The following is a 25,847-nucleotide window of genomic DNA, read 5'->3' as shown; positions in this document are numbered from 1 at the left end:
GCTAAGCCATGGTTTAATGAGGGCTTGTGGTTTCTTTCCCCCAAAGAAAGCATGAGAAGCAAGCCAAGAAGCAACCTTCATGTTTTGTTTGCAGAGAGACAAACTCATCAACCAGAGTTTGGATGTAACACAAAGCCAAACCATGGCTTCCCTCCAGACGGCGAAGTAGAAGCTCGAGTAGGAAAGGAGCAAAATGGCTACTGTTTTGTTCTCATGCACCAGCATTCTGCACATTCATTTTAAGTTAAGCATAACTATGTTTTAAAGCAATGCAGAAACAGTCCTGTACAGTACACTGTGAGTAGAGAAGCAGGACTCTTCTGAATCCTGCAGGAATTTCTTGTCATGCAAGCATAAATAATGTTGAAAATGTGTCTAAGTCACCAGTCAATGGCTGTTACATTTTGTTCGCATTTGTGTGTTCTGCAATATGAGCACAGAAATGTTGGCATGTTTGAGGATACATGTGTTCCAGTGCACATCCCTAGAAGTGGGAACAAGAGTCTGTTTCCAAATAAGAGTTTAAGCCCCCACCCCAAGGGCACATCTGTTTATACCCTACAAAATAAACATATTTTACCCTGTATTTAAAAATCTTTTCACCAGCCAAAAGTTCAAATGTCCGCAGTTATTTCCATGAATAAAAGCCCTCTTAATGTTGGGTGATTCACAGTGGCCTGTTTTAGAGAAGAAGGCATACATCCCTCTGCCTTAGAATAGTAGAATATATAATATCAGAACTGATTGTGACAGTTCTTTTGAAGATGCAAAGAAGTCAGGAAGATGAGAGACTAGGGTGCAAAATATTTTCATATGTAATATTTTATCAAGGTGCCTGACAGATCTTTCAGATTTATTTCCATATCCTCGTATAGGGAGTGTCATTTATAAGCTCATTTGTATGATTTCTTTCAATGTATTTCCTAACAACAACAACCCACAATATTTTGTATGTATAATACAATAAACTGCAGGGGAAAAATAACTGGCTACTTCCCAGAAGATTTACAGCTGTTTGTAAACACTTTAAAATGTCTAGATAGAAGCTGCTGTATTTTACTCTCCTAATTTACAGTCTATTCAGCCACATAGCAGTTCTGGCATCTCAGGAGCATCCTGAGATACTAAAGATGTGCACAAATCTTAAGTACAGGAGCTGGATCATCATTTCCCTATCACTAAGTACAGTCGGAGAAAGATGAGGCTCTTCTGGAAGTATACTTTGGAACTGTGATACCAAAACAGAAATGGACTATCCCAAACCCTTATTCTACAATTGTCCTTAAGAAAAGAAACATAGAATTGTTCCTTCCCATGGAAAGCTTCTTGGGAGAAAGTGAGGCTGGATGGGAAGGTTCTTGACCAAGACGGAAGAGTGGAAATAGCTTGCAGGAAAATGGGTTTTTCCTTTGTCTCCCAAGTCCGAGAAATGTGAACATACTCTTCCTTTTGCAGTGGCTCTTTATTTCTAGACTTCCATTACAGCCACAGGTCTCTTCTGTCTGTAAGGTACCTGGATTTTCCAGTGGTAGCCTTGGCTTAGTAACTGTTGCTTAGCAACATGAGGGCCACTCTTCCTCTTTATTTTTGTCAGAATACATGTATCATCCAGGTTTAGGTTGATGTTTCAGTGGCTTGTGTTAAGCAGCCTGGTGGGTCGTTGTAGGTCTCTGGGATGGATTGAGAAATAAATGTCAAAGGCTGCAAGCTCCTGATACTTTCAGTACTTAAGTACCTTAAGACAAAAGATAAAAATTATTCTTATTTGATTTATTAAAACCTGCAGAGCCTGCTCCCTTTCTTTTGGGCAGGAATAGTAATTAGAATACCCAGGAGGTTTTGGGGTATGTGTGTGTTTTGTCCGAGAGGTATAAATAAATTGAAAAAGTCTAAGAGAAGAAATCAAGTTCCTGAACAAAATTTCTCAGGATTTCCCTTGTAATGCATACTCTTGCTAGCGAGTTTTATTGGTATTTCATAAAGTTTGTCCCTGGAGTGGAGTTCAGAAACATCTTCTGCCTGATAAACTTTTAAACTTTTATCCTGTGTTGAGAAAGTTATACACCAGTCAAGCATAAATCCATTCAGATTACGAGGTGTTTTAGGGCAAAGTGGGGGAAGAGATAAGGCTGGTTTGATCTACTGGGTTTTTAACAGAAACCTGTGGACCTGTTAAACCAAATGAGTCAGTTGCAAGGTCTTATCTCCCTAGTGTTTCTTGTGGCTTTTTAATATCTGAAATAAGTGATATCAAATGGCAAGTAGTTCCAGAGGACTTTTCAAATGCTGAAATAGTTGTTCTGTTAATTGATTTGCCCTTTACCTTATGCACAAAGTTATTGTTGAGTTGTGGTGGTTATTACAAGTAATCGTTTGTTTTTTGACATGTAGTAAGCCACAAATCTATTCTGAGATTATTAGTATACCAACCATTGGATCACCCCTAGTTTTAGTTGATCTCATTGTGAATATTTTGGTATTATCTCTTCTGTACAGAGTTGTTTTTATATTTTGGAAGAGAGATGGAAGTGAAATAATTGCTTAAACACTTAAGACAAGTATTTAGAATACATATTCTCACTTTATTTGTACATTTCTTCCTTAAATTGTTATTTAGACTTCATAGTCATGTTTAAATGGAGATTATTTACGCAATTCTGCTAATTCTGTAACCATATCCTTTATACATTGAGATGAAAGAATTTTTTTTCTTACAAATAAATTGAGGTCAAAGATTAAATTCGTGCTTTTAATATTCATGCCAGCTCAGTTTTTAAGGGATGTGAGTGATGTAACTGTATTGTATTGGGCACTGCAACAAGTAATACCGGGGGTGGGAGGGAGACCTTCAAAGTGAATATTTTAATGCTTCATGGAAACAACACTTCTCAATATCCTGGAGGGGGAAAGTTCCTACAAATTATTGCTGTAGATGTAGAACTGGCTTCTGCACCCTGGAAAATCAATGGATGCTGATTCCTGGCTGGCAGCTTCTCAAGAGGTTGGTGGTTGAAATACATCAGAAATGAAATCAGATTCCTGAAGCACAACAGATTTCAATGCAGTTATCACAGAGAGTAAAATGGAGTGCGTTGGTTGGTTTAGATAATGCAAGTATCAGCCAACAGTCTGAGAAGAAAAACTTACTTTGCATATTCAAAGGCAATAACATTGAATGTCATGTTTTCCGTTCATCGGCAGCTTGTGTTCGCCTCTCTGTGTTCCTTCAACGCAAAGGGATTCACAGGAGGCAAGGTTGCAGGTTCGATCCCCGTATGAGTCAGCTGCATATTCCATCAGTGTAGGGGGCTGGACAGGATGGTCCTCAGAGTCCCTTTATTATACAGTTTTATTATTCTGTTTTTATTTGTTTTCTTTTGAGCGGGCTGAATGTTGATGCCTCTGCCCAAGTACATGTTTTCCTAAACAGCAATTTGCAGCAAGCTGCTTTTTCATCTTTGGTAAGGTTGCAATCAAAACCCTGGCTTTGCAAGTTGGCAGTGCGTAACAGAATGGTGGAACCAACACTGTATTAGCAGCCCTGCTGCTCACACCATCCAGGTTGAAAGTGGGGGCAAATAACAGGGCCAGCTTGGAGCTAGAGCAGAATTCAACCTGGATTGGGTGTGATGCACTCATGAAAAGGGGCCTTTTCAGGACTTTCTACAGGTTTCTATTAGTGGGGAACCCACCAGCAGCCCTTCTGCCTACCTGCCCATTTGGTGGGTGGGACAAAAAACTGCACACAATCCAGCTCCACGCAAAGTGTGTATGTGGGGGGGGGGGGGTTGAATGGCAGCGTTAGACTGCAGTTCAACACACATCGGAATTCAATGGAACTTCCTTCTAGGTAGTGGAGCCAAAGCTAAAATTAACCACTATCTTTAAAAGACATAGGTAAAGGTAAAGGGACCCCTGACCATTAGGTCCAGTCGTGGCCGACTCTGGGGTTGCGGTGCTCATCTCACTTTATTGGCCGAGGGAGCCGACGTACAGCTTCCGGGTCATGTGGCCAGCATGACTAAGCCGCTTCTGGTGAACCAGAGCAGTGCACAGAAACGCTGTTTACCTTCCTGTCAGAGCAGTACCTATTTATCAACTTGCATTTTGACGTGCTTTCGAACTGCTAGGTTGGCAGCAGCAGGGACCGAGCAACGGGAGCTCACCCCGTCGTGGGGATTCGAACTGCTGTCCTTCCGATTGGCAAGTCCTAGGCTCTGTGGTTTAACCCACAGCGCCACCCACGTCCTTTTAAAAGACATAGATCACTATTTTTAAAAAAAACAACCTAACACTCTAAACCTTTCAAAACTTCTATCTAAGCCTAGTGGAAATTAGAATAGAGTTTACATGCCTATGAGCCTTTTTTGTTGAAATGTATAACCTGTGCGTTTAATCAATCTTTTACACACACACCCGACGACAGATAGCCTGTCAGTTATATCAAATTCAGTTTGATATGTTTACAGTAGAAGTCATTGTGACTTCATAACGGTGTAGAAATATGTCAGTATGCAGATCTGTAGAAACGGAAATGTATTTAAAAAGTAGTAATTTTGCTATATATAAAGGCAAAGCTAGCAACGAAATTTATTTACAAATATACAAATCTGGAAAAACAAAAGCAGGCATCTGTTTTATGTATAATTGTTTTTGTCAGCCGTTTTGACTTTATAAAGAAAAAGGGTTAACAGCTTTCTGAATAAAATACAGTGGTGCCTCGCAAGACGAAATTAATTCGTTCTGCGAGTTTTTTTGTTATGCGAGTTTTTTCGTCTTGCGAAGCACCACTGTGTATTGACGGTTTCCCATAGGAATGCATTGGCGGTTTTTAAAAAAAGGCGCAAGATGTTTCGTCTTGCGAAGCAAGCCCATAGGGAAATCCGTCTTGCGAAGCAACTCAGAAAACGAAAAACCCTTTCGTCTTGCGAGTTTTTCGTCTTCCGAGGCATTCGTCTTGCCAGGTACCACTGTAAATATATTACATGCATGTATTGTTATATTAAAACCATAAAGAAAGCAAGTTAGGTATGAGTCCTAGATTGGTGGGGGGGGGGGGGAATGTAAAAATCAGATTTGTTTTATTCTCACAAAATAGCAGTTTTGTGTGTTTTTTAAAGAAAAACCACCAACACCTAAGAATACACACATATAAGAGAGAAGTTGAGAGGAAATGTAGTATAAACAATAACTCACACCATAAATACAAGGAGAATTGAAAATAGGCATGCTTGTATTCATGGACAAATAGGACCTGCAGTGTGGAGTGCTTCTGTTTGGTGCTCCAGCCAACTATTCATATTCTCTTCTAGGAAGTTGCTCCAGTCTCCCCACCTAGTTTTCCATTCCCTCTGACTAACAGGCAGCATACAGTGTCCCCTGAGCACGTTCAGTCATCTTTGGGCTACTTTGGACTGTTTCCTTCCATTCTTTTTTGTACGTCTGCAAACACTGGCCCTTTTGTGCATGGATGGTGCGATTTCGGATATGTAAGAATCTACACCTACCTCTGAACTTTGGAAATAGAGGGAATGATATATTGCTTTAAAACATGTCAGCTGCATGCATCATACCAAGATCAAAGGTTGTTTCGAGAATAAGAACCTGTGCATAATTCTGAAAAAGACCATATTATGGTCAGTTGTGATACTTCAGTTTCTAATGCTCCTGAAAGCTGCATCTTTAGTCTTTAAAAATTAGTGTTCACTGTTTGACATTAAGATAAAGTGACTTGGGATAATCATACTCTTTTGAAGCATAAGTTGTGTCACCCATGCAAATGCTGAATTGATATCATAACTGCGCATTAAGAGTTTTCACTAAATTGACTTGAGAAGATCCCAATGTGTGTCATGTTCTCCATACTTAATAATCTGACGTATACCGGGCAGCTAGTAATCCTCTTTCTTTCTTAGAGGAGATGGTGGAGGGGATATACTTCTGTTGATGTGTTAATGTAGGCATATACTGTAACAATGCAGGCATATATATTCCAAATGTTTCCTTGATTAAATATCTTTGGATGATGTGTTAACGTTACTTAATGGAAGATTAAAGAAAAGGGTTCTATGGGGTACAATAAAGCTGCACTACTTAATCTTCCTTGGTATAGCTGAAAACTTTGAAGGTGAAATAACCTGCACAAGAGCCTAGTCCTATGTTTGGGCTCTTTTTGGCTCCCAGTACGTTTCCGAGCACAATTCAAAATGGTTGGTTTTGAGCTTTAAAGCCCTAAACGGCCTCGGCCCAGAATACCTGAAGGAGCGTCTCCACCCCCATCGTTCTGCCCGGACGCTGAGGTCCAGTACCGAGGGCTTTCTGGCAGTTCCCTCACTGCAAGAAGCAAAGCTACAGGGTACCAGGCAGAGGGCCTTTTCGGTAGTGGCGCCCGCCCTGTGGAACGCCCTCCCATCAGATGTCAAAGAGATAAACAACTACCTGACATTTAGAAGACATCTGAAGGCAGCCCTGTTCAGGGAAGATTTTAATGTGTGACATTTTAATGTATTTTTAATCTTTGTTGGAAGCCGCCCAGAGTGGCTGGGGAAGCCCAGCCAGATGGGCGGGGTACAATTATTACTACTACTACTACTACTACTACTATTACTCAATTAGCAAGTGAAAATAATCTCTGATTTGCTATCCAGCTTGTTGTTCTCTCCTTCCAAGTATTGCTAAGGGAAGTTTGGCATAAGCATGGACAGGAAATTAAAGCCCTGAGTACTACTTTAAATGGATAGGGTTAAAGGCCTTTCTTCTACACAAGCACACATGTTCTTTTATTTGATACTTGAACTATGGAAAATTTCTCTGACTTTCTAGGGAGAAGGAGGAGCAGCTGACTCGGGCGATGGAGGTACAGAGGCTGCATGCCCAGCAGGCTGATGCTGCCCTGGAGGAGTTTAAGCGGCAGGTGGAGCTGAACTCAGAAAAAGTCTATGCTGAAATGAAAGAGCAGGTGAGAAGGTCACAATGCCAGCCTTTCTGCAACTATCTGTCTCAGTGGGGAAGCATATTCTCATCTTATATTTCCAGAAACATACTTCACTTGATAGTGCTACATCAAACTCTTTCACAATGCAACGGCTTTGCCAGCAAGTCAGAAAAAAGGATGTTAGCCGTTGATTTATCTTTATAACAAAGCCAGGATTGACATTGCTATAAAACTATCCGTAGCAGTATTACTGATTAGGGCTTTTTCCAGAAGTTCCAAGAATAAAATACTAGTTTATGCATTGTTCTGGGTTGCATCTTATCTCCCATTTTTCACATCTCTTATTTCTTCTTTTTAATGGAAAAATCACTTTAGATGTATCTAGCCAATCTCACTGTTGCGATAATGTGAAAGTCTGGCATGGTAGGAAACCTTTCTCCTCACTTCATTACTGAAGCCACTTGCATTTAATTTTAGTCTTGCAGTGCAGGTAAGGCACAATATTTCCTGTGAAAGGGTCATAGGTATTCTCTCGGATGCAGCAGCACAATGACTGTTTAAGGCAAATGAAAAGAAATGGAGAAAGGGCCATGTAAGCATGGCAAATGGCAAGTGATATATTTTTAAAACAAAAGGAGGGGCGGAAACCATTGTCATGTGAGGCTCTGTTGAGTGAGTTTGAGGGAACCCTGTACCACTGGGGTAGAGAGGAGGAAGGATTTCCCAGCCAATTTCTTATAGGCCAGTGGAAACACAGGGATGCGGCAATATGTCAGCGATGGGTGGGAAAGAAATGTGAAACAGGAGTTCAATTACTCCAGAAATTCTAAAGTATTTGTCTCAATATACGTATAGTGCAATAGAGCCTTGTTCAGTGGTTTACTGGTTGCGTGTGTGTATATTGGTACACTTGTGAAACCAGTAAATAGCTTAATTTTTAGTTAGAAAAAAATGGGAGGCAATATGATAGCTGCAGGAGATGGTGTCTCCAGATATTAGGTGTTGGGCAGAAAGAAGCCAAGTTGGATGGAAGAGTAGTGAGGCACCCCCTCTCCCCCCACAAAGGAAGCCTTGTGGATAATCTGTACATTGGGGAGTACACATAGTCTACACTCTGGAGCTGCTGAAGAAGCCACAAACTTTTTCTAAAAAACCCAATAAAATAAATAGACCCAGGGCTTTTTTTATCTTTAAAAATGTTTAGGGTACTCTCATTTTCCTACTCATATTGAAATACTGCCCCAGAGCAGCGCACGGAAACGCTGTTTACCTTCCCGCCGGAGCAGTACCTATTTATCTACTTGCACTTTGACGTGCTTTCGAACTGCTAGGTTGGCAGGACCAGGGACTGAGCAATGGGAGCTCACCCCGTTGCGGGGATTCGAACCGTCGACCTTCTGATTGGCAAGCACTAGGCTCTGTGGTTTAATCCAGCAGAACATGAGGGGTAATGGGGAGCATTTGAGCACATGGCTTAATCATTTAATGCCTGATCGTGGTTTGGTGTTATTTTTGAATCGATTAAATCCACCTGTCACAGGGATTCGGTATGCTAAATAGCCTGGGTCCAGGTGCTAAGGTAGACTTCACATTTGTTCTAATTAACATTGGAGCTCAGTTAAACCTTAAAGTTCTGCTGTAGTGCATGCAAAAAGGATCAACATGGTAAAATGTTGCAGTTCTAAGCCCATAGCTTTTATATTCTTAAATTTCTGTTCATAGTACAATGTTGTATCAGAAAGAATTATCTTCTTTTTAATGTAGCTATTGATGGCATAAAGTTAAAGTTTTAGCAACACAATATCTTTTATATATCCTCATTTTTTCATTTTAATCTTTTATTGAGAAAGTAAGTGTGGACAGTATTGTGGATTTTTCAGTTACTATAACCAATATTTTATTTATTAGACTATATAATTTATGGCTTTCTGATATTGTTACCATCTGCTTTTTATTTTGCCAAGGCTCATGGCTGTCGCAATAATCAGATGTCTGTTAATGGGGCTGTTGATAGAATGCTAACTATGGAGGTGTGTTTGTTTTCTCTCGGTTTGTGCCCAGTTCATTGCTGAATATTTCCGCGCTTTGATAATTTCTCCACATCATTTCTACCCTTAAGCCTTGATTCTGCTGCTATGAACCATGCCAGAGTTAAATGAATATAGTCATTGCCAAAGTTTGAACATATCACGAAACATGATGCATGTACAGTGGTACCTCGGGTTACATACACTTCAGGTTACATATGCTTCAGGTTACAGACTCTGCTAACCCAGAAATAGTGCTTCAGGTTAAGAACTTTGCTTCAGGATAAGAACAGAAAGCGTGCTTCTGCAGCGCGGCGGCAGCAGGAGGCCCCATTAGCTAAAGTAGTGCTTCAGGTTAAGAACAGTTTCAGGTTAAGAATAGACCTCTGGAACGAATTAAGTACTTAACCCGAGGTACCACTGTATTGTTCACCGTTGGAGCTGTGTGGGGAATTCCTTTGAAGAAGTCCCTGGATGCATCTGTGTTCTTCTATGCACACAAACAGACACTTATGACACAATTGATTGTTGTAGTGTTCTTCATTTGTGAAGGGTGATTTTGATAAGTGGTTTCAAATCAACTTTTTCTTTGGTTTCCTTATGTGGTCAGTTAGCAATTCACGGCTGGTGTGCTGCCTGTGGACTGTGGACTTCATGATGGCTTAACCTAATCTGAAACAAATAAAAAATGGAAGTGAAATAATTGGCTACTGTACCAGAAGAAATGATCATATAAATAATGCCCACTATTTTAGCTCTAGTGCTTGTCAGTCTTGGCAAATGAGACGACCAGGCCACACTTTTCATTTTTATTTTAGAGAGGGATTTGGTATTAGTATTTTTATTTATGCAGTGCCATCCACATACGCAATTTTCCCCAGGCTAATATTAGTTTTAAAAAGAGGCTGTTATCTAAAATTCAACAGTTGAAGGAAGTATGGAGATAACAGAAAAAGACAGGAAGAATGTGGGGAAATGCAATCATATGTTCTTAAGCTTCATTTTATGTGGGTCTGAGGACTGGAGTGTGTACTATTACATAATTTGTTCTAATGTGAAATACATTCTTTATCACATTTGTATCCCATTCTACTCTATCTTGTGGAGCCAAGGGTTGCACACATGTGGTATTCCCCATTTCATCAGTGGGTCCGAGTCCACCTTTTTGGGGTGAAAGATGAGAATCGCTGTTGAGCCTGTTGTTGCTCTTTTTGCTTACTGTTTGAAATGGCCTAAGTGATGGTTTAAGTATTGTATGGCTTACTTGTTTTAATTTAAACCAGTGATGGCCAAACTTGGCCCTACAGCTGTTTTGGGACTACAATTCCCATCATCCCTGACCACTGGTCCTGTTAGCTAGGGATGATGGGAGCTGTAGTCAAAAAACAGCTGGAGGGCCAAGTTTGGCCACCACTGATTTAAACTGTATGAGTTGTATTCAAGAAGTCATGTCATTAGCTCAAGGACTTTCAACTGTGCAATAGAACTTCCACTCCCTATCCTCTCCCTATGCCCCTTCATCTGTTCTGGGGAGTTCCCCAACCCTCCAGAGCAGATTGTGGGGTAGGAGGAGTCCCACTGCACAGGTGGAAATCATTGTGCTAACAGGGTGATTTGGTTGGATACAACCCTTTGTGTAACCCACTTTGAGACTTCACAGGGAAGAGTGGTCAATAAATGCACATAAGCAAATCAAAGACAAAATAATAATTATAAACAGGGGTGGTATTTAAATTGGATAAGGATTATCACCAAATAGCAAATAACTGTAACAAGTGGTTCTAACTGGGGACGGAAATTCTGCACAAGTTGAAATGTCACGTTATGAGAACTCCAGATCCCCCCCCCCATATCTTCTCAATACTGGCAGAAGATGTGTACTTCCAAGCAACCACCGCCAGAGGGATTATGGGTATCTTCCAGCTAAATACCTCTGATAATACTTCTGATAATCTTGGCCTTCTTTAACTCTTGAGACTATGAACTCTTCAATCACAGTATTCATACCCCTGCTATTCCCTCCCAAGTGTTACTATGGGATGTTACTCCTGCGAACCCTAGTTTCATCACCCCACCCTTTCAAAAAAACATAGTGTTTCATCAACCTTCATAGTCCAGTTAGCAGAAACCAAAAACAACACAGGATGTGGTCCCTCCATTTTCTTTTAAAAGAATACCTTTCTAAAAATATTGAGCACAAAGTGGTAGTAAAAATCAAAGAGTCTCAAATGTTTAATTACACAGCTAAGCAAAGACAAAATTAAAGGTGCTATGCAATGCACCCTCTCTCTTCAACATCTGACTTGCTCCCTATGATTCTAAACAGAGCAAACATTTACCTTGAATTATAGTCTTTTTTCATCTTGAGGTCATGCTCATGAATTGGAACTTGGGGCACATGATGTTCTCCTCCTTCCAGATGAGACTTCCTAAAAGCTAACCTCTCTGGGTGTCCATTTGTATATGCCTTTCTAGATAGCTTCTAGCAAGCGATCTTTTTCATTTATTTACCTAAATATTATTACCTAGCCCCTTCTATGTAGCCCACAAGTTTTATTTGCTTTCAGTAGATTCTGTTCTAGGGGCTTCTGATGTCATTAGTTTTAGTACCCATCTACTACCTGGAAACCCCCCCCCCCCTATTTATTTTTTTCTACTATTGTTTTTTGGGGGGAAGCCTGCTGACACCTCCCTCTTTGTGCATCAATGCTTCTCTTTTGGCTACGTAAACAAAGGCACACATAGTTTGAACATCAGAAGTAGAAAGAGTGATGATTCTGCTTAATTTAGGTCTCTGGAAGCATGCATGACACAAATCTGACCACTATGCTGATAATACAAATAACTAAATTAGGAAATGAGTTAGGAGCATCACTTGCCTTTTTTCAGAGTCGAGCCATTGGTCTGTCTTGCACAGTGATGCCGACATTGACTGGCAGTGGCTTTCCAGATTTCCAGATAGGGATCTTTTCCCTACCTGGAAATACTGTAGATTATAAGTGCATGCAATTTTTCATGCACAAATTATTGATGCTATTTGCTTGTTGGATTTTCTATGCCACTTCTATGTATCATACAATAATGTCAACTGTATCGTTGAACTGTATTATCACATTCAGAATGCAAGGGCAAACAGGCAAATATTTGGTTAAACAATCCAGGTATATTTAGCAAGCAAGTCATGTCATGTAGTCTATAAGACAAAAAAAATGTAAGAAGCCAGGAAAGCTTGAGCAAAAGTCTTTCCTGAGTGCAAATATAATAACCCCAGTGATGCCTGTTTTCAGAATCAGTATACAGTATTGCATTTAATTACTACAGACAAACACATTTATAATGAAATTCAAACACAGTTGCATGAGAGAGGAAAATAAAGATGGAATATTCTCCAGCCAAAGGCCAGCATTTTAAACTGCCATTGTTTTAAATTAAATGCTGCAACAAAGTATTTTAGACAAAATTTATTCCTCCGTTTTTCATGAGCTAGAGTCCGCTTCATCAGATGCAAAACTGGAGAGAGCTCAGCACTGGTTTCAGTCTCCCAGTGAAAATTACTAAATTTTAACTGGATTGTGCTGGTGGTCTTGTCACTACAGATATTGTATCCTTGAATCACCCTCAGCAACACACAACAATGCTGCAGGACCATTTTAAGCTCTTTGATGGCAGGAGAACTGTTATCAGCAGTGTCTTGTCTTGAAATAACTAATTTATATATGTTAAATATTGTCTCTTACTTTCTAGATGGAAAGAGTGGAAGCAGATCTAAGCAGATCAAAATCTCTCCGTGAAAAGCAGTCAAAAGAATTCTCCTGGCAGCTTGAAGAGCTCAAGCAAAGATATGAGCAACAGGTTAGCTAGCTAGCTTTAAAATAAATACATATTATAAACAACAGCTCCTCTAGCATTTACCTTTTGACACAGCTGGGTCCAACTTGCATTTTCTTCTTAAAAAATAATAATATTGGATGTTGTTGACTTAAGTTTCACAGGCAGTTCATTAACACAAAGTCTGCATTCTTTTCTATTGTTTACACTTGTAGCAAGGCTTCCTATTTATTTCCAGAGGTTTCAAATTGTGTTTGGTGTATATTGCTATGTCTCAGGATGTTCCAGACCCTGGTTTGCTAAACTCGAAACTCATCTCCTTTGTTTAAATCCCATATTAGCACTTCATAGTTAAAGCAAGCCATGTTTGTAAGCCAACAGCTATGGTTTCACACTATGGTTTGTTGGCAGAAAACAAACCATGAGTTGCCCCTCTGCCAGAATATCTATATAAATTTCTCATGAAATCTTCTTTATGATCTTCTGCTAAATTCTTTTTTCTCATCTCTGCTTGGATGTCTGTTCTTTAAAACTTTACACTAATAGTTCATTCTGTTCCTTTTATGCTGTCTTTTTTGGCAACAAACTACAAGATAACTTCAGCGCGAGTCATTTCTGAATATTTCTGAACTTTATCATGGTCTCTGCAGGTTCTAAATATCCCTTTTAATGGTACCAACTTTTCATTCATGCGTTACGTAGAGTCAGGTTCTGCAGCACTGTTGTGGATTTGTGTCTTGAAGGTTGTCATGCCTTTTAGGTAAAAGAGTGCATTCCAAAATGTTGATTAAAGGGAGTTATAATTGAGCCCTAAGACAAAACAGGTAGTGTTTTCCTCTGCATTACATATAAGATGCCTCAGGTGATACAATGATGTTGCCAAGGCAAAGCCTGTGCTTTGAAATATACAGCCTGGAATGTTCAAATGATATCATGGAACATCATGGGCGACCTCTTTGCTTTCTCTCCACTTGAACCTTGGCCCCACTAGCCTTATCCAAGATTCAATATAATGCCAGCTGCAGTAAGTTGCTGCCTCAATGAAACAGATAGGAAGGGGGTCCATGAGTACTCCATCCTTACCTTTCATGTCTTTGCTGTGGAGATGCTGGTGGACCAGCTTTTAGTGGGAGGTGGGGGAGATGTGGCCTTCTAAGGATTTATCAGCTAAGCAGAAAATTAGCTTAATAGCCGGGGGGGGGGGGTTGTGAGCAGTGGAGAGGCCTGTCATAGGTTGCCAGAAGGGTGGGTGGTTTGTTTTGTTTTTATCCTGGAAGAGATGACTTGAAGCTAAAACTTCAGTCATGTAGCATGGACCAAAAATATGATGTGGTCATCTTAGATGCCTTGATTGATGAAGACTTGATGAAGGATTTCAGCACTCTAAATGGGAGAGTTGTGAATGATGTGTGGATTCCAGAATGGACATCGCCCTAAAATTTGACCATCAGTTGAGATTTGAGTCTGATATCCTGATTACAAAAATGTTAGTGTCAAGTTTGGTTAAAAAACTGCAGTCCTTGGTCATGTTCATGAATTTACGTATTAGCTTATTTATTCTTTCTTCCCTTCTTTTGTAATTTACTCTGGGTACTTACTGCTAGAAGAGCATGATATAAATACCAAAATATTAAATAACCTTAACCCTTAGATTTGTATCCAGCAAAAATAATAATTTATTAATTCGACCGTCAGTCAGCTGGATGCCGGTGGTTCACAGGGAGTGAGGGTAAGGGTGAACCTGCCTTTGTTTCCTTTATTTGGTATTCAGACAGCTATTTTGTTTCTGTGATGTGGAAGTCAATAATAAATAGCTATTGACAGACATATCTGTGGATATGTCTAATCTTTTTAAAAAGTAATCTAAGATGGTTACTGGTGCCATATAGTGGTAGAATATTCTGGTTAGACTGGTAAACCTTGCTTGATTTATTTATGTCAGAGATTTAAAACTCCATCCTGTGTCCAGATCAGAGCATGGGGCACCTTAGAACACAGCAAAGAATATAAAAAGTCATATAAAATTAAATCCTTGTGCACCATTAAAAAAGGAGCTTCCCACATAAGGTTTAACAGTGGCTAAAGTCAACATTGGGAATTGGCATTCGAAAGGGAGTTTATAGTAGGACACAATCTGAGTCTGAGAGTCAGTTTAAAAGAGCTCTACATATTTCTTCATCGAAATGTCCTTCTTTCAACAAAATATGATGGCAAGGCCCTTGTTGGTACCATCTAGACATCTCACTCACATTCAGCTTCAGATGTGTCACTTTCCTTTGAAATATCCACTAAGGTCATTTTTAAAAAGAGAAACTTTCTGTTTCTCGCTTTTACTTAGTTTAGTTGGTCTTTCAAATATACCAGCTGTAAGGAGAACAAAGTGTGTGAGTGTGTGTGTGTGTGTGTGTGTGAGAGAGAGAGAGAGAGAGAGAGAAAACAAGAGTTCCTATCTGCCAGGAGCAGCTGCCTTAGATACTTCAAAGGTATTGGACACCACAGAGAAGGCAGCAGCTTTTCCTGCCTTTGAAACGGCTTCAGTGCCTGGGTCAGGCTTAAAAGACCCTCAGCACACAAAACTGTTATGGTGTGTATGTGTATATATTATATACTTCTCTTGCTGTTTGTGCATGTGTTTGGAATGCTTTTAATTTACACAAAACACCTTCTGGATGGTACTGACTGAAAGCGCTTTCATTAAAAGCCACAGGTTCTTGAATGTATAAATATGCAGTATTTAGAATTTCGGAAATCCTGGGTGCTGTTCCAAACTTCTCAAACAAAGATATGCCAGGTGTATAATTTGATTCTCAACACTGTAACCACAATCCAAGGGGCATATGTTACCCCAAATGTACCTTTCCCCATCCCCTGTGGGGAGAGAAAGTGCCTGCAAAGGCATTTCTCAATGGATACAAAAGCTTTCTTTAAAAGCGAATGGAGCCACCATACAAACAGATATCTGGATCAATGCCTATAGATGCCTTCAAGAAAAGATGAAATGCTAAATGGCCTTCTTGGTAGTGGCGCCCACCCTGTGGAACGCCCTCCCATCAGATGTCAAAGAGTTAAACAACTACCTGACATTTAGAAGACATCTGAAGGCAGCCCTGTTCAGGGAAGTTTTTAATGTGTGACATTTTAATGTATTTTTAATCTTTGTTGGAAACCCAGCCAGATGGGCGGGGTACAAATAATAAATTATTATTATTATTATTATTATTATTATTATTATTATTATGCTTAAGTCCCATTTCTTTCCTTGTGAATTATGTGTTTGACATTCCACTCCTATGCATCTGAGAACAAGGGCCAAGGTTCAGGAGTTCAGGATTAGCGAGAGCTGCAAAGTAGTTCCAACAAGTTTCCCCTCCTACTTGCCAAGGTTTTAATCAGTGGCAAAGAAATCCCAGGTATTCGTTAGAATCCATCTCCTTACACACCACATCTTTTGAATTTTCCTGCACTGTCCCAGCTAAATTGCTGCTGCATTCTGAGAGAAATAGCAGGAACAATGAGGTCAGTACAATGCAAACACACCGGCAAGAGCACTGAATTGTCTCCACCAATGTTATTGCACTTTACTGCTGCCTTACAACTCCCCCACTCTGTCTGGTATAAAGTAGTGACATAGCCAGAGGGGAGGTCAGGTGAGCACCACAGCTCCACCATGCTGTCCTCCATTGATGTTAGGGGCAATTTCCTCTAATACATCTATATTTAAATGTGTTGTTTGTTGTTGTTGTTTAGTCATTTAGTTGTATTCGACTCTTCGTGACCCCACAGACCAGAGCATGGCAGGCACTCCTGTCTTCCACTGCCTCCCGCAGTTTGGTCAAACTCATGCTGGTAGCTTCAAGAACACCATCCAACCATCTCGTCCTCTGTCGTCCCCTTCTCCTTGTGTCCTCAGTTTTTCCCAGCATCAGGGTCTTTTCCAGGGAGTCTTCTCTTCTCATGAGGTGGCCATGAGAGCCTCAGCTTCAGGATCTGTCCTTCCAGTGAGCACTCAGAGCTGATTTCCTTCAGAATGGATAGGTTTGATCTTCTTGCAGTCCATGGGACTCCCAAGAGTCTCCTCCAGCACCATAATTCAAAAGCATCAATTCTTCGGCGATCAGCCCTCTTTATGGTCCAGCTCTTTAAATGTATCACCCCTCAATTCCAGGTTTGCCATCCCACTGTAGTGTATCCAAGAAAGGAAACCCTAGATGGTTACTATACCAGGCTACAATTGGAAGAATTGTACAAGTGTGTCCCTGCTTCATCTATGAAGGATTTGGATCACCAGTGGTAGTGGCTAGGTTCAATCTCCACACTAGTAGTGTCACCAAATACGAAACATTACACTTTACCATACAAGTCATCCACTCCTAAAGGAGAGATCTTCAGAGGACTTACTCTGTCTCTTCTCAAAGCATACAGGGTTTCTTCTCTCTAAGCCCCATCCTGGGTTTCTGTAAATATTTGGACTTCCTCTTTGTTGTACACTCCCTTTTACAGTATCATAATGATGGATATTCTGCTAGTTATAGTGAAAACAAGCATATAGGAAAGAGAGGATACAGAAACTGATATTTGTGCTTTTCTGACTATTCTCTTTTTGATTTAAGAGTTCACAGGTAGGGATACTTCATACAGTTCTTTGATGAGCTGAAAGGGTTCAAGGCAATGCCGCCCAAGCCATTTTGCGGCCTGAGGCAAATGGCAAGATGGCGCCTCTCCCCAGTCCTTGTACTACAGACTGGTCATTCACAGTGGTGACAGCACAGTGTCCTCTACTGCAACAGATGGCACAAGCTGGCTTAGAGGAAGTAGGTCAGAACACATGGCACCCACAGCTCTGTCCCCTACTTAGCATTTTGCCACCTGGAACCTCACTCTGTCTCATGGTAGTGCTGTCCCTGGTTTAAGGCAACTAGAAAGGGCAGCATGGGTGGACCACCAGAAAATCACTTGGCAAAGGGAAAACCGTGGTGTCCATGAAAGTATTTCTAGTGTTGTCATTTAGTCGTGTCCGACTCCTTGTGACCCCATGGACCAGAGCACTCCAGGCACTCCTGTCTTCCACTGCCTCCCGCAGTTTGGTCAAACTCATGCTGGTAGCTTCGAGAACACTGTCCAACCATCTCATCCTCTGTCGTCCCCTTCTCCTTGTGTCCTCAGTTTTTCCCAGCAGCAGGGTCTTTTCCAGGGAGTCTTCTCTTCTCACGAGGTGGCCAAAGTATTGGAGCCTCAGCTTCAGCATCTGTCCTTCCAGTGAGCACTCAGGGCTGATTTCCTTCAGAATGGATAGGAGCTTCAGTTTTATTTTAGTTTGACAAATATTTATGAGCCATTTTAGAAGTTTGGAACAGTGTGTCTTGATTCCGGCGCTCATTTTGCATGGAAGCGCATCCTGTTCTGCTCAAAGCAGCTTCCTTCCATATAAGTGGATTCAGGCCTTGATGTGTTAGATAAAAATGTGTGAGTATGTACGCAACGACAGGCGAAATTAGCCGGTTTTAACTAATGCGTAATTCCAGGTAACTCACTGCTGAATGTATCTTTCTTTTTCAGGATTAGAATTACGATGCTTTGTTTTTATTAAACTGTACAAAAAGATGTAAAGCACAGTGTGTAACACAACACGATTCCCTTCTGAGGTTGGAAATAAAATATTTAAAAAACCACACATTTCCCCTTAGTCCCTGAATAGGGAGGGGGCGGGAATCTTTTAATTGCAGTGTTACAAATGCACATAACAGCCATTTTCAAGGACACATTTGCAGCTGCCGGTGGCAGAAAATGCCGACTTAAAAAATGAATGCTATCGCTTTAAGATAAGGTGCTTGCGCACTTTTACCCACACAAACAAGATCAATTTTGAGCAGACTCCTACTGTTTGCTTTCTTTTCTGAAGAAGAAGAGGAAGAAGTGGGATTCTCACGCTGACTATAACCAACATATTCTCGATAACGTGCTTTTTTTTCTTCTCCTGAAATCCACCAAAACTGAAGAAAAATCCAAGTGACTGTTCTTAGCAGCTGTGTGGCCTGGAGTTCACTAGGAAAGCTGGCTTCCTGCAGTCCCCTATTCATCACCTGCTTCAAAGGCAGCCTAGCTGGCTATAGTTTGCAGGCCAGGTAGGGTGCCATTGTGCACAGCCTGGGAGGATTAGTATCAAAGCTGCGGCAACCAGGCCCTTGGTCTCGGGCTGCCATTCAGTCTAGCGGGGAGAGGCTAAGACTGGCCAAGGTCATCGTATCCAGTGTGGTGTGGACTGGGAAAGGATCCTTCCTGAGAATAGAATGCTTCTTATGAAATCATGGCGCAAGCTTGCAGCACAGCAGGTTCCCTCCTGAAACACATACATCTGTTTATGTTGGTGTACCGTAGCTGACAGCGGAATAATAGAGCTCTTGTTTAATGTGTGTGTGTTTGTGTGCGTATATATATTTCTCTTTAACGAAAATAATATATGTACAGTCGCCTAGATGGGCTTTTATTTTGGAGAAGTCATAGCAAAATATTTTAACAGATTTACCGATGCTTTTGTGTGCAAGCATGAAGAGCAGAAGAGGCTGATTTAACCATTTTTAATCTGCGTCGCTGCTGGATGTCAACAGCAGGATACTTGGGGAAACGTATACAGAATGCGACAATGGCGTGGGATTTTTTTGGTGGTTTTTTTTTTTAAAAAAATTTAAAAACCACACACTCACATTCTGACATCCATGCAAGCACATTGCGTTTCAAGATGTGCCGTATTTGTTTAGCTGTCACGCTTAACAAAATTGCTCCGATTGTATTTTTTATTTTTTTTTATTTTTTAAAAAAATAAAGACAAAGTTAATTCGAGGTAAGGATGACGTAAAAATAATAATAATAATAATAAAGTGAACTTGAAATTGTGGAGGGTGGGAAATTAAGCTGTAAGATGAGTTGTCATGACGACAGGGATGTTCTATTGATGAACTGTACTCTCCATTGTCCAATCAGATAGTAGAGCTGAAGCTGGAGCATGAACAGGAGAGGACGCACCTATTCCAGCAGAATAACACAGAAAAGGATTGCCTGGTCCGAGAACATGAACGGCAAATTGAGAAACTGGAAAAACAGCTTCGGGCTGCCATGACAGAGTACGACAATAAAACCCAAGAATGCAGGAAGCGAGATGTACAGGTAATAATCAATAGCATTTCGAAAGTCATAGGCATTTAAATAATACTAATAACAACAACGACAATAATAATAATTTTATGTTTTTCCAGTTTGGTGGTTAATGCACGCTTTTGATCACTTGCAAAACTGGCATATAAACACAAAATTTTCTCCCTTTTTCCTTCTACCACTCCCTCCCCCGCCACTGCAGAAAAAAGGCTTTAACTGCAAAAACCACAGGTAGCCAGATTAAGAATCCCATGGTGTGCAATAACTTGGCCTCTTATTTATAATCTTGTCTCATTTTCTTTCATGATGGACTTAAGGGGGGAGGTATTTTCTCCCTCCCACTTTATCTACAATAACCCCCTCCCTCCCCTTCGGACAAATCTATTTTCAACATATCTGAGTTATTCGTATGGACTTTTTTGTTTTAGTTTTTCTCCGCAGGCAGCCTGCAAATAGCTTGTGCTTAAGTTTCCATTTGATTTCCTAGTGTTTTGGGTTTGGGGTATTTTTTAAAATAATTTTTTGAATATGATTGACTTGAGTTCACCTGATGAACAGTTGAAACGCTTTGAATTTGGAGTTTTCATTAGGTATGTCTCCACCCCCCCATGTATATAACCCTATGTGTGAATGTCTAAAAAACTGATATATATTATATGTAATCACACAAATGAGCACACACACACGCATACACATACATGAATACATACATATATTCACACTTCCCAGTTCTATGGTCACTGTTGGAAGCCATTTGGCAGAATAACCTCCAGCTGTGGTAGCATTTGACTCTTCAAACTTATGGATGAAATGTGGACTGTCAGCATGGAAAATTATCTTTATTAATTGTTCCGTTTAAACGAATCATTTTAGTTCATTGTGTGGTGTTTACATTTATCATGCAAGTATATAGGCGTAGTTCATTATCAAGAATATATGTGCTCTGAAAGCCTGAAGTAAAGACAATAACTTGAAAGCATGTATAGTGATGTGATATGTGTATCTATCTATATCTATCTATCTATCTGCATTAGAATAGCTTGGATAATTTTATACAGAAATGGGCTTCTTTGTTTCTGTGGGTTAACTGCCATATAGTTTTCGCGTTTTGTATTTCTTCCCCCATTCTGGGTGGAACATGATGGCTGTGTTGGCGCTGTTCATTGTAAAATCTTAACTATTGCATTGGTCCATATCTAAGCAAAATTAACAGCTTATTTTTTTATTTTGCCTCATGAAAGTAATATCTTTTACAAATTGCGAGTATGGGGTGCATCTAGACCGTTATACATTTTAATAAATACGTTAATATATTAGAATTATTGGAACCAGTGCTTTTCCTGCTAGTTGGATATTTGCAATGGATGTAATGCACAAAAAGTTTGACTGTAATCAATAGGTCTTAAGCATTTAGTCCAAGTTCAGTTGTAATCATTGGGACTTATTTCATTATGCACTTCAGTTCCATTGACAGAAAATTATCTATGCCGAATGTTGCTGGATTGTACCAGGCAGGGATATGACTTTTGAGTTGTCACTGTTGAAGCTGTTTCATCTTTACTAATCAGCTTGTATGTACTGCCTAATAAGTTCAATTCATGGTAGCGGTTGGCAATGATATTTTTTAAAATATTTATTTCATATATACAGTATTATTTTAGTAGTGCTCTAAATTATCCCTTGCGCTTGTATGCTTCCTGATGGTTCTGGTATATATTAGAGATTAAGCAATCCCTAATAAGCTTTCAAAATTGGTTGTTTTTCTATTGAAATGATTAAATTCCATGTTTATTATTTTTACTATTATTTCAGCATAACTATCATGGCAGTTCAATAAGAGGAATGTACTTCTTCACGACTAGGCCACTTGTTTCAAAATGCTATCTGATGACTATTACTTTTATTAGGATTTTTTTTTGGGGGGGGGGGATGAAGGACCAATCCTGTTGGATCAAACTGATAAACGGTAGTGATGTTACTGATAAAATATTCTATTTACACTTGGCTTTTCATACAATTGGTATTTAGTGATGTGTTTTACCGCCATCTGCTAAAGCGATTTAGATAGTGACATTAACAAAGCAATAGCAACGTGCGTCTAGGAAATCAGTATATATGAAAAAGGGTGGCCCTCATTATAAGGTGTAAGTTTTACGTGAACCATGTTTGTACAGTGTGACTTCACACCCCCATTCCCTCAACAACATAGTGGAAGCCATTTTGTTGAGCTAGCTTCTTCATATCCTTGTAATCATTATTCGTCAGATAAACATATTTTACTTTTTCTGAAAAACCTGAATCATCCATAGTTTGGTTGTTTGCCGTGACGGCTATGGAGGCATTTTCCATGACTCTTCCGCTGTAAGTATAAGTGGATGCATTTTTTGTAACCCTCCATATTGATGGAAAAGTTTCACAAAGTTCTGAAGAGAGGAGCATTTTGAAGAGTCACTAGAAAGGTTTACACTCTTGCAATGTACTGCTGGAGTCTTAAATTAACTACTGAAATAAACAAGATATTATAGACATTATTAATATAAGATACATTCAAATTGGTTTGCAACTCAAGAATGTGAAACTTGTATGAATATTTGTTAATACTAGTTAATGTCCCCACAATTATATCAAAATGCTGCATATGTCCAGTTTTCAACAAATTGTTAACTCAAACTGAATTTTCTTGATTAGAACGAATATCACTTTTATGTGACCAATCAACAATTGTTTGTTTTCAATTTCATATACTATTTGAATTTCGTTTTCTCATCACTATAAACATATGTCTAACCTTTTATCTCTTGTTGGGTGATAACATTTGGCAACATCAGCTAATCTCTTAAGGGGATGGTCACCTCGACATCCAAGAGCATATCTTTAGGGTTTTTGCACTTGGCAATAATCCTTCATTGGCATTCTTTGCAGGTCAGTAATTCCATTGAGGTTAAATAGCCTCCTTACTTTGACATTTGGGAGTAAATGTTTTTATTAAACTCGGTTTTAATTCACTATGCTAACACTTGCTTATGTGCATAAATACTATGAACTTTATTTACACACACACACTGTGTAATTTCTATCCTGCCCTTCCTCCCAAAGGGGCCCAGGGCAGCAAACATTCAAATTATAAAACAATTATTATTATTTTTTAAAAATGCAGTACAGATAGAGACTGAGAATAAATGTGTGCATTATATTTCCATCTTTGGAGTTATTTTAATAACCAATGAAAAGTACTCAAATTGTGACTTCTAAAAACCATAACCTTTAGAAATAGACATCTTTCTAAAAGAAAAGATTGGCGCTCTCTTTTCTAAAAAAGACTCCATTGCCTTATAACCAATTTTTACCTAGCTGCCAGCAAATGTATCAGTTTCACCATCACACTCTTTCTTGATCCAGTTGTCACCTTTTCCCAAGCACATGACACATATTCTTGCCACTTCAAGGAGTGAACTGTTCACATCTGCTTCATAGTTGTATCTTCTTAATCCTTATTCCTTGGCTGTTTGACCTTTGGACAAAGAAGAAAGGAATGAACTTCAGAGAAATCACATTACTTTGTTCTGTTGTAAAATGGGCACCAAAAATGAAACCTTTTCTCCCATTTTCTGTTACAATGTGCTGCCCTGCCATTTTCTTCCACTCATAAATGTTTCAGCAATAAATAGAGCACCAGTAATGTCACAGAGGATTAGTAGTTAAAAAGTTGATATACTGTCCACTTGTCCCGGAACAGTTTCCATCCCATAAGGTGAAAGGATAAATTCCATCTCTCTCTCTCTCTCTATATATATATATATGTTTCAAGATGAATGAAAATAATAGCTTTGTTAGTTCGGGATACTTTCAAAACTCTCATAAAATGAGAGAACTGAGCTTGATGAAATAGTGTTTATAGCCTTCCTTGCATTCTGTTCTTGTTAGTTTACTCTATTTGCCTGTCTTCTTTTCTGTCGCCCTTTTCCTGTTGTATATTTTCCTACTTGGTTTCTCTTAAGCTTCACTGTGCTTTGCTACATTTTTTTTCCATTTCTTACTCTGTCTTTAAAATTCACTTCTGCCACCTGTTTGCTGCTTAATGGGTTCTTAAGCAATCATGGTGGTAGTCCATTTGGAGTGTAGCTCTTGCTCTCTTTTTATCACTATTTATTTGAAAAGCTAGTCTTAATCTTGATCTATTTGCTTATGGTAATTTCAGTTTTTATTGAGAAACAACCCCATGAAATCTTGCTACATGTTTCTTGCTTAGAAGGCTTGTGGGTGAGGGTTATGCCTTTTCCTGAAGTCAGAGACAACAGAGAGACCAATAGAGATATGCATATGAGGCTCCCCTTGGCTTGCAAGCATGCCCCTTGCCCTCTGATACAGTTGTGATGAGGAGACGCAAAGCTTTCACTTCTGGTTTTTTTATTTACTCCTTTCTGTTTTCTATTAATCGCAGGTTGTCTTGTCATGTGAACCATGCAAACTTGAAAATCATAGCTATGGTTTGTGGAAGCAACTTGGCTTTCAACCATAGTTTATGCATCTGACTCGTTTTCAGTAGACATAGTTAAGATTAACCAGAATGCAAAACTCAGGTGACATGCTAAACTGCAATTAAAGCACATCATTCCCATTTCCTCCTTGTGACCAAGCCAGAGGAGGAGCAATGGTGCAGCAGAGGCTAGACTCATTTTTTGTAATGCCAAACAGTGGTTTAGCATTACGTCTGAGTGTCGCCACAGAGCTGCTAGTGACTTTGGCTACCACATTGCACATTCTGCTTTAGTCAGTAGACAAGAATTTCAGATATTTATCCATTCACTGAAGATGCTGTCAGTTTGCATTTGCTGTGATCCTCATTGTTAGGACAGCTATGATATCTGTTCACTTTTATGCATATGAAATAAAAGCTACAATTATGTCTGGGACACACACACAGCAGTTTGTTTTTCAGTCTTGGCCACACTGATGAATGAGGATGCAGATTTTATTAGTAAAGCTTTCATTGGCCCTTGCAGCCACCTTCAGTTTTTCGCACCCATTTCCTAACCATAGCCTGCAACATGGGACCTTGTTTAATTGTTTTAAAAATGTATATGTTCCTGTTTTCTCTTCGCTCTGTTTCACTCAGGGCATATCTACTCTGCAGAGATCTAGGTCTAAGTCATTTGTTCTCCCTAGAAAATCTAAGACTTATAGGCAGGGGTGGGTAGAGATCTCCAACAGTATTTTTAGCATTCTCATCAAATCCCAGCTCCAATAATTGGGGAGGGAGCTGTGACTGTTAAAGTGGGATGGGACCAGTATAAATTTGTAATATAGACACATTCCCACTCTCTTGTTCTTTCTTCCATTGCTGTTTTTCTCTTTGTAATCCATGTGACACACACAAGGCTGGTTTGCATGTGATACTAAATCATAGTTTAGTGTTTCACAGACTAGCCTCAAGGAGCCTGAGCAAAACACTTGGCTTCTGCACTTCCTACACCTCCATGTGGCCTGGAGAAGGACTTCTGTCAAGTCTATTTTCACTTTTAAAGAATTTCAGCTTCACATTAAGTAGAAACCAGGAATCCTAGATTTAAAAGAACTCCGGCTAGTTCGATAAACCTTTCATAACTCCTGGCTTAAAACTGGCTTATTGTGAAATTGAGTAGAGTTTGTCTCATATGTAATGCTAAGCTGAGCTTCTTGAAAGGTGAAACTAAACTCACTGAATCTCCTCCTCTGGGTCAAGTGGGCGGAACAGCCATAGCAAACTATTACTAGGTAACTTAAGATTCAAATATTAAGTGTGGGCATTATGGTAATCCAAAATCTCCGCCTCAGGTCTGGAGAATTATTCACTTTATAGATCCATTAATTCTTATGTTGCTTAAAAGATGTTGAAAATGCAAAAAATAATTTGTGAATATGATTCTGAG

General features: G+C 39.6%; 1 protein-coding gene and 1 long non-coding RNA gene across 6 annotated transcripts in view; one reads left to right on the top strand and one right to left on the bottom strand.

Moving 5' to 3' along the window:
* Positions 1 to 25,847, top strand: part of CEP112 (centrosomal protein 112) — a gene marked incomplete at its 3' end in the record, with an annotated part of 207,445 nt that overhangs the window by 77,169 nt on the left and 104,429 nt on the right. For all 5 annotated transcript variants that reach the window (XR_014508003.1, XM_083427382.1, XM_083427383.1 and 2 more), the window contains 3 exons: positions 6,823 to 6,958; positions 12,706 to 12,813; positions 19,768 to 19,950. Coding sequence is in view for 4 of the 5 variants with exons in the window: in XM_083427382.1 (XP_083283508.1) it covers positions 6,823 to 6,958; positions 12,706 to 12,813; positions 19,768 to 19,950 (427 nt within the window). The remainder of the gene's footprint in view (positions 1 to 6,822; positions 6,959 to 12,705; positions 12,814 to 19,767; positions 19,951 to 25,847) is intronic.
* The window catches only part of LOC310671813, a 40,229-nt gene continuing 37,575 nt past the window's right edge, over positions 23,194 to 25,847 (bottom strand). The window contains exon 3 of the long non-coding RNA XR_014508220.1: positions 23,194 to 23,449. This is a non-coding gene — a long non-coding RNA (uncharacterized lncRNA). The remainder of the gene's footprint in view (positions 23,450 to 25,847) is intronic.

The sequence above is a fragment of the Podarcis tiliguerta genome, assembly GCF_965153285.1.
Source record: "Podarcis tiliguerta genome assembly, chromosome: 2".
NCBI lineage: Eukaryota > Metazoa > Chordata > Lepidosauria > Squamata > Lacertidae > Podarcis > Podarcis tiliguerta.
The sequence above is the reverse complement of the archived record's forward strand: the minus strand, read 5'-3'. Positions and strand labels throughout refer to the sequence as shown.